The sequence below is a fragment of the Etheostoma spectabile genome, chromosome 10 (assembly GCF_008692095.1).
Source record: "Etheostoma spectabile isolate EspeVRDwgs_2016 chromosome 10, UIUC_Espe_1.0, whole genome shotgun sequence".
Lineage (NCBI taxonomy): Eukaryota > Metazoa > Chordata > Actinopteri > Perciformes > Percidae > Etheostoma > Etheostoma spectabile.
The window spans coordinates 10413365-10423237 of NC_045742.1; the positions used below are offsets into that span (position 1 = coordinate 10413365).

Genomic DNA, 9873 nt, shown 5'->3' on the forward strand with positions numbered 1-9873 from the left:
ATTAATAAGGCAAGAAATTCCACTAATTAACCCTGACAAATTAACCAGGCACACCTGTGAAGTAAAAACCATTTCAGCTGACCTCATGAAGCTCATTGAGGGTTTGGGCAACGCTATAAAAAATACAAAAGGGTGGCTACTTTGAGGAATCTAAAATATAAGACCTATTTAAGAGATATTTCACACTTTTTTGTTAAGTACATAATTCCATATGTGTTCATTCATAGTTTTGATGCCTTCAATGGGAATCTACAATGTAATAGTCATGAAAATAAAGAAAACGCATGAATGGGTGTGTCCAAACCTTTGGTGTGTGTGTGTGTTGTGTGTGTGTGTGTGGTGTGTGTGTGTGTTGTGTGTGTGTGTGTGTGTGTGTGTGGGGGTGTGTGTGTGTGTGTATGTGTATTGTATATATATATATATATATATATATATATATATATATTATATATATATATATATATATATATATATAAAAGGGCGTTGTGAAATGATCATCTGCTCCTGCATGTACAGTCACACTGTACATGACGTTACGGCCTGCATTTTGTCTACATTGCGGTTGGTATTTTTCTCAACCTGTCAATACTGTTGGCACACAGCACTGGCTGTGTCAATACAATTGAGATCTGTTTGTGGTGCCAATCTTGGGGCGCATTTGTTTTTGTTTTCTAGACCTGTAAAAAAAAAAAAAAAAAAAAAAGTTGACTAATTGATTAGTTGGTCCACACATTTTTTTTCGTGGCAACTATTGCATCGTTTTTCAAGCAGAAATGTGAAACATTGGCTGTTGATACATGAACACATTTGTTGTGCTTATCACTGTCAGACGTTAGTAGAAAGATGTACTTATATTTAAACAACTGCTGTCACAAGCATTGATGCAAATAAATTAAATGTTACTCTAGTGTCACAACAACATGCTCTAGTTGGCTGTTAGTGTATTCCAGTGTGTTCTGTTTTTTTGACTTCTCTGTCTCTTCTTTCCAGCCACAGCACACACTCGACAGAGGAGGAGGGATTTAATGACCTGAGCTTACTGGAAAACCTCCAAAGTAATCACGTAAGTAATGTCAGGGTTCCCTGCCACCCGCCTGCAGTGATGCTGTTTAGGACAAAACTAAGAAGGATTAATTGTGTGTGGTTGCATAATGTCTTTTTGCCATTTTATGTGGACCTTAGTGATGTTGGCTTGTGTTTATGTTGTGTCTTAAAAAAAAATGTTGTGATGTTTGATGATATGTTTTAACAGACACATTGACTATATTGTTTTTAATATCAGTCTGATTAAAATCCTGCTGAGGGGTGGATTATTATTTCTTTACAGGCATGCAAATAACCTAATTACCTTATTCTGTCAGGATAAAAACCTGCTTATTTGCTTCTTCACTGTGGGGAACTGAACTGCTGTAGAGTGATTGCTTTTAATGTAGGGATATAACATAAAGGGCCCAAAAAGAAAATATTTAGCAGTTGTCCCTATGTCTCAAAATATGGACATGCATTTGGGATTTGTCACTGGATTTTTGATGGAGCAGTTAAGGCCACCTGTGGTAATGAAATGGGTGAACACTGTGATTGATTGGCTGGTTGAGTCACTCGGCTGCAAAACAGTATGGGGGAGGCAGAATGTCACATCTAATTACATACAGAAGCACCGCCCAGGGAAAGTAGTAATCCCACTGTGATGTTTGCTTTGTTATGACAGCAGAATTTCTCCACACATTGAATTTGTCTAGGATCTGCTTTTGTTTCATATTGATAGCCCCGCGCTCAACCAACCACTGTTTAGAAACCCCAGTCTCTCTAAATATCTGGTAATAATTTAGCTTATGATTTATCTATTGTTTTGTAGGTGCAGTAATGATTTGTTAATGGTGGATTTCTTAATGTTGTAGCACTTTTGTGAGTCATAGTTTTCCCTTCTCCTAGTCAGGTTCTATTATATAACAAGACTCCTGTCATGATTCTGCCATGTATTATGAAAGTTTTGAAATTGAATGCACACAATCTCTTAATAGTGGCACTGCTATGTAAGGAATATTTAGACATTTTGGGAAATATTCGCTCTTTGCCGACAATTAATTGATATAAAAGCTGGAGCCAGCTGCCGCTTAGGTATGGCAAAGAAGGTAACAAAATCCACCTTCCAGCACCTCAAAAGCTCACTAATTAGCATATCTTGTTTGTTTAAGCTGTACAAAACTAAAATGGAAAAAGTCTCAAAATGGCATGTTGGGATTTTACCAGACTTTTTCCTGGAGTATTTCTTTGTGCAGGGATTTCTTAGAGTCTCAGCTAATTGTGGTGATGACAAGACTCCAGGAAGCCACTAGCTACCTACTTCCCCCTGTTTCCAGTATTTATGCTAAGATAGACTAATTCTGCTGGCTATAGATTCATATTTATAGCACAGGAGGGGGGTATTGTTTTTCTCATCTCTGAGCACAAAAGCAAACAAGCTTTTTTTCCAAAATCTACAATACCTACGATAAATTGAGGAACCTTTGTGCGTGCGTTTGTACTGTAGGTACTGTATGTATGTACACAGTACAGCATCGGGGGTGGACGTCTCGTCGCCAAACCCCAGTCTCCTGTGTAAATGTCCTTCATTCACCACCCTAATCGGCCTCCTTATGTGGATTTTCGGTCTTACTGCTACTCTCTACTGTTACCGCTTTTCATACTACGTAATCTTACAGCGCCATGGTTGAGCTTCTGCTATGCCCGATGCGCCACATACGCATTAAGAATGAGTACTGGTTGCCTAGCATGTCTTCGCAGTGTGATCATTTGCCAAAAACTGATTGCTGTCTACCCTACATGCAAATGACAAAATGATTCATACACAAACACCTATTAGATGAACACCCAGGCTTTTGTGCTCTCCAGCACGTTGTGTTGTTGCCGCCGGTTGTGCACATTTCTCCGGCCTGTTTTTCCCGCCCAGGCCACAACGCTACCTGGATGTGTGACGGCTAGACGGAAAAAAAGGGGCTTGTCAAATTTCTAGATGAGCTGCAGCCAAACCTTGCTTGATTGAACCACACTTATAGTTAGACAGAGTTGTGGGGAAAAAATACTGGGAACCAACAAGCAATTGGCCCGTTCTGAAAAGTCACACGCTTCAACTGGGTTCAGCACTAGTTCTTATATACTTGAGAAACGTTAGGGTTATTATGACAGTATATCCTACCTTCAAACCGTCAGTGTTTCCCTCTCCCTTGTATGACACATAAATGCTGAATGAAATGATACATTTCATTTAACACTTATGTTCTCACATCTGACCTTGTCCTTATGGCCATCAGGATGCTTCTTACTTAAACATTACTAATCCTTATCATTAACAACACTGTTGGGTCGCTGCAGGCTATTTGTAGGAGTAGTGTTGATACAGTCTTGAGGGGGATTGCAGACTAAAGGAAAGGGGAATTAACAGTGCTGACTAAAACAAGCATGCCCTCTGGTGCTTTTCATGTTCTCTTGAGTCACTGGACATGTTCTCTGCCCGCAGAGCTTCAGCAGCCGTCGTGGGTGTTTGTTTGTTTGCTCGCTCGTACGTCTGAGTGCTCTGCTTCATTTTCTCTTTCACCCTTCAACCTTTTCCACACTGGCCATGTCCAAAGTGATGAGTGTCCGTCACTGTTGTCATGACGCATATTAACCAGGAGTCAGTGGGAGCGATAGCTGGCAGCATATTATTAGCTGTCACTTCTAATTGTGCCATCAGAGCAAAGCTCACAACTTGCCCTGTACTCTCTGCCTAGGTTACCACCACCTAGGATAGCACACACATGTTTGACTTCTGTGCTTGTGGGGACAGTCAGTGACATAATTCATTCTTTAGATCATAACCCTAACCTTAAAAGAATAGCTTGACATTTTCAAAAATACGTAACCTTTTTTTTTTTTTTTTTTTTGCTGAGAGTTGATGATGAGATACCCAATAACACTCTATCTGTCGGTTTAATGTAAAGCTGGAGCTAGGAGACGGTTAGCTGAGCTTAGCATAAAGTAAGCAGCGGCAAACCTGGCTTTGTCTGAGGGTAAAAAAAAAAAAAGTCTGCTTACTAGCACTTCTATACCTAAGTGATTAATATGTTTTATCTTCTTTGTTTAATTTATAAGCAGGGGTTTTAACGGGCTTCACTATTTCTTGGCTCAGTGCAGTGACTTCCTGTAGTCTTGTTCTAACTGTAAGTGTAACAGGCAAACAGCAGAGACTCTACATGCCTTGTCTCTATAACTATATGCCTTACCCCATGCCTTACTGTAGATTTAACCAAAACTTAATTCTAACCTTAATCCTCAAACCAAGTTTAACTCTCAAACAGCCACTTGAAGAGGTGAGAATGGGCCAAAATGTTGACACTTTCAAAAAATATCCCTACACTCAGTGTTTTAAACTCAACTGGCTCCTCAGAAAGATAGAAATATGAGAGCCCACACATGCACACAAATACACTAACATGTCCTTCAGAGGATACCTGTCAACCCAGACCAGATTAGCATGCTGCTAGGAGGCAGAGGGGACTCTCACAGCCACCTGGACTTTAATAGACTCTGTGTACTTTCATTTACAAGAGGCCCTTTGATTTGCCCTCCCCTCTCCATTCATTTGATCTTTGTTCCCTGTTAGAGATCTCTCATCAGAGTTGCCATGGCCAACAGAAAGAGCAAATTTGACAATACGGTGTGTGTACACAGCTTTTGGTTTGAAAAGTGAAAAGAACAGCAGATGTTTTTTTTGAGTAATAATAAGCTGTCAACAATGCATAACATGGCATATATTTGTCACATCTGCTGTAGAGTCTCTTTGGCTTCTCACAATGTTGGTGGGCTAATAACGTGAACTTATTATGCCATTGAACTCATTTTTAACGACCATCATAGCCTGATTACTGTTTGCTGTATGATTCAGGCCTGGCATAGCCTTGGAGGTAGCTGATATCTTTGCCTCACTGACTAGAGGCTGGTGGTCCTGCAGCTTCAGACTGGAGCCTCACCAGATGCCTGTCCGAGTCTATCCCTCGGTTAGTTAGTCATACGTTTCCCCTCATTAATATAAAATGCCCTGAGTGTATAGGTTAGGCCTTTTTTCATTAACTGAAGCAAGTGTATGTTACACATGCATGAGCAATTGTCAGTCTGTGGGACTACTGCTGTCTTTTTACAACCAGTCATTAGTCGGGCCCAACCTGACTGGTGAATACTGGAGCCACGTGTTTCAGAAAACGGACAAACTAGACGGTGGCTTTGAACGACAACATGTGGAGTTAATGGATTTAGACAGACTCCTAGTTTGTTTTGTTTTTACTCCAGAATGACACAGTAACACGATTGTGGGTTTTAAGTAGGGGTGTTGAAATTAATCATTGCATCAATGCATCATAATGCAGACCTGGATGATTCTGCATCGACGCAGTGACAATCGATTATTGCCTAACGATGTTACTTGTTGATTTTCCGCTGGCTGCTCTTTTTTTTTTTTTTGTCTAATGTGTGCTGTGTTCAGACTCCACTACATTCAGGAAGTGTCTTTTTAGAACAGATATAATGAAAATTGGAGTTCACATTAATCTGCTTTAATCTTTTGATAAAAAACCATGTGTAGCAATATATAAGTGATAATATTGAGGAGGTGATGCATTGGGATGCATCGGGACATTGAATCGATTTGAATCGTTAAAAGGATAACCAAATTGAATTGTGAGACCAGTGAAGATTCATAGCCCTAGTTTTAAGTCAATCATTTCAGTTGTGGGGTCAGGATTGGCATAGAGAATGTCTTCATGCACTTTAAAAAACAATAGAGTAAAAATAAAAAAAAATTTGAATTATCAAATTAAGTGGTCCCAGGCCTCTTAGGTTGGGTTTATGAAAAAAGTGAAATATTCACTAAACCATCTTATAGAATACCTCATACAACAAAAAGGTTTGAGCAAATGCTACAAATTACCGTTCGCCCAAATGTACTGTGCATAAATGTATGAAGAGAAGTTGTCTGTAAACATGGCTTCAACACATGTAACCGTTGTAGCAGGTTGTGTGTGTCTCAGACATTTACATCAGCTGTAAGTTATGCCAGTTGATCAGTCTGTCAAACTGTACAGTATCATCAATGTCTTTCTAGTGGTTTTGTTTTTAATTAAAGAACATTAAAAGTCAAAGTGCCCTTTCTACTTCCTGTAGCCTACAGCTGCTGTCATCCTGGACTTTATGACCATGATGGCCATCTGTCACACTGCAGTCCCTGAGCGCACGGATGGAAAAATCACCTACCAGGCTGCATCTCCAGGTAGATGACACCTTCATCAACACAGCTTGTTGACATTATACAGCTTTAGCATTTACAGCATGCTGCTCTGTTATTATCCTCTAATAATTTAGGAACTTTTTTTATTGCTCGTACTTTGTCTATTGTATGAGGGCTCCAAAGAGAAAAACAAAAGACCTAAATAAAATCAGGATAAGAAACAAGTAGACCTTCTTGACTGTTAAGGCGTTCATGATCTAGACTAAGCATTTGGAATGTTGCAGCTAATTAGATTTACATTTTTAGATTCAAAGCACATTTCAAAAGGACTTGTGACTTTGCTCATATAAGTTTGGGATAGTGCACATTATCCACATGTGGCGTGTTTGGTCACTGTTAGACCAGTTTCAAACATGACAACCTATGCTACCTATAGGAAAGGAAAATAATAGTATCAGTCTAGGCATGGAGATTTAGAATTGATAGATTTAGCAATTCCAACCATTGTAGTAATTATTACAGCTAAAATGGGCATAGTCATCTGTCAAGAACTAACTATTTTACCAATAAAATAAAGGTAAATAAATTATTTCAATGATACCCAATATTATTCTACAGATATTTAGCACAACAATCAAGTTAGGACCTCTCCCTCTTCTAATCGATGGCCACAATGACTCAGTATGTAGAGAAAAATAATGCTGCAAGTAATAAAACCCTTTTACTTTGCAGGCTTACACTGTGTAAAGTGTTAAACCTTAAGCACACAAACCGTTTCCACTTGCAGTTGAAACACTCATTGCCTTTTGGTGGCACAACAATCAATTTGTCGGAACTGTTACTTTCCTTTCCTGCAGATTGTGCTCAGCGGCACGTTTATCTTCCAAACTTACTTTTCTTGCTGCCCTGTGGCACAAGTCAAACAGAAACTGCAGGTCTATGACATTGCAAGACTTAAATTGCTGGTGGTGCAGCTCTGCAGCTCTAGGTGATCCTGGTTCCAGTTGCTTTCCATTAATGATGCTACGTCCTTGAGATATTGAATTTTTCATCTAGTGACCTATGTCTCTTTGCAAATGGAATACATCACTACAGCCTCCAGGTAGCAGTATTTCATAAAGACATTTATATAATCATCAGTGCAGGAGAGAGCCAGGAATCATATTAGAAAATAAAATATCCTGTTTACAGAATGCATGGTGTATGTCACTGTGATTCTTTGAGCCTGACTTTAATCCCTCAGTCTATCACATTCACAGCAGTGATGAGACACCTGTCAATCAAGAAAACATGCCCTTAAATGTGATTTTTGTCTGTGTGTGTGTGTGTGTGTGTGGGGGGGGGGGCGTAGAGCTTTTACTCGCCCCACAGCATCCCTATGCAAGTTGTAGCATTGGCTACCTGGTTCACAGCTTTCAATCACTGTCCTCATTGTGAAATTTTTTTTCAAAATAAACTTGTTTTATGTACAAAATGTTAACATGGCTCTTACCAGGATTGTCACGTTCAAATTCCAGGTTATCTTGAGATTGCACTGATTTCTGTGTCTTTACGTTTCGGGTTTCTATTTGCTTTCAAGATGAAGGAGCTCTGGTGAGAGCAGCACAGAACCTTGGCTTTGTGTTTTCTGGTAGAACCCCGGACAGCGTCATTGTGGAACTGGTAAGTTGGATTTGACAAGTTAAATGAAAGGCATGCAAGTTTGTACTGATGGATAGATCCACTTGCTCTTTAACATGGGTGTCATGATAGACCTTAAACAAGAAAAAAAGACGTGTGATACTAACCACAAGGGTATTGGCTCAATCAAAGTGAAGAAATAAAACATACTTCGGTGGGTTTTTTTTAATCAGTAATGAAGGAAACACATCGTAATTTCTTTACCAGTTCATAAGCTGTGGAATTTCTCACCGTTTCACATGTAGCTGCAGAGACAAAAAAGACTAATGTGTAATGAGGAGATACAAAACATTCTGATGTTCTGTGCTTAAAAGGATATTGCTTTCATTCTACAGCGGGTTTAAGGTTATTTATTAAAGGAATAGTTTACAAGTGTGGAAAATAGGCTTCTGTGCTTTCTTACCAAGAGTCAGACGATAAGATTGATGCCACTCTCATGTCTGTGTAACTATGAAGCAATAGCCAGCAGCTGGTTTGCTTAGCTAAGCATAAAGACTGGAAACGGGGAAACACATGGCCAAGAAATAGTCAGACACATAACCACCGTTAACACACTGAATTGGTATATATAAAGAAATAGAGAAAGTGAAATAAAGAAGTAATTAGAGAAAACAGAAAATTGACTTAAAGTGACAGTAGTGTGATTAATAGCAGCAGAGTCATACATATATACTGTAAAGACATGAGAGTGAATAATGTTGAACTATTCCTTTAACCACACTGCACATCTCAATTATTGTTTAGGTTGTAATGTATCTCTAGAATATCTCTATGCAGTTACTTATGTAATTAATTCACTATTCTTTTTTGTTTTGCTCAGATGTCCCATTACAGACCTTGAACTAAAACCATTATGCATAACGCCAAAGATAACCAAGCCTTTTGTATTCCTATGGGCCACGGAAATGGAAAATGACGAACATTACATGTGATTAAATCCTGAGCTGATGCAGTGTGTCCTTGCCATCCTGTTGTTCTCTTAATCGGCTAACCTGATGATTGATTGGCAGAAAGGCCAAAACCATTTTCAAATCATTTCTTCTTCTGCTGAGAACATCTTGTCTCCAAGGCATTAGTCCGATTTCTTAACCTTTATTAGGTCTTCTTAAGCTCTCAGCATCTATTTAATTGCTCTGTCTTGTACCTTGTGGTCTCTACAATTAAGGAAGTTAATTGAATTTTACCTTATTATTCTCCCTCCATCAGCTCAGTGCAGACAACTGATAAACACGTTTAATGTGCTATTAAGGCTGATTTGAGTAGGGTGGCTTGTGCTACTTGAGATAAGTTGCCTCAGAAAAAGACTGAGGTTGAGATATATCCTTTTGGAGTGTGTTATTTGTCTGTCTTTGGATTTAGCCTGGAACAGAGGAGAGGTACGAACTGCTTCATGTGCTGGAGTTTACAAGGTAAACTACAGATTATTAATACATTATACTCTTCATTAGTAATTATTTGTACAACTGCTGAACACTGTTATTTGTTGTCTATTGGTGTACATGCTTATTGTATTTGCTTTATGAACCTAAAAAGAATTGTATGGTATCAGAGTTTATCATTTTCCTTTTCCCCTAATGATTTCTACTAATTAACTGTGCAACCTAGGTGTGATATCTTGTTACCAACTCTGTGATTTCTATTTTCAGGAGGCTTATGCTAGCTCAAACCGTACTTGATAATTTGCTATAGTGGCTGTAACACCTTATAATGTGAATTATCTTATTTGCTTTCTCCCCTTATTCCACCTTTGTCTGTCTTTCTTGCTTTTTTCTCTCCCAGCACAAGGAAGAGGATGTCAGTCATCATGCGCACCCCATCTGGGAAGATCCGCCTCTACTGCAAAGGAGCTGTGAGTGTCTGTCTCTCTCCATGGCAACGCATGACAGCCCATCACCTTCATCACCCCACACACACACACACACACACACACACAC

The 9873-nt window shown here is 39.1% G+C and overlaps 1 protein-coding gene across 1 annotated transcript in view; it reads left to right on the forward strand.

Annotated features, from left to right (window-relative positions):
• atp8a1 (ATPase phospholipid transporting 8A1) overlaps positions 1 to 9873 on the forward strand; it is a 107831-nt gene that overhangs the window by 53400 nt on the left and 44558 nt on the right. The window contains 5 exon segments of the mRNA XM_032528693.1: positions 991 to 1063; positions 6196 to 6301; positions 7839 to 7921; positions 9299 to 9348; positions 9719 to 9788. Coding sequence (XP_032384584.1) covers positions 991 to 1063; positions 6196 to 6301; positions 7839 to 7921; positions 9299 to 9348; positions 9719 to 9788 — 382 coding nt within the window.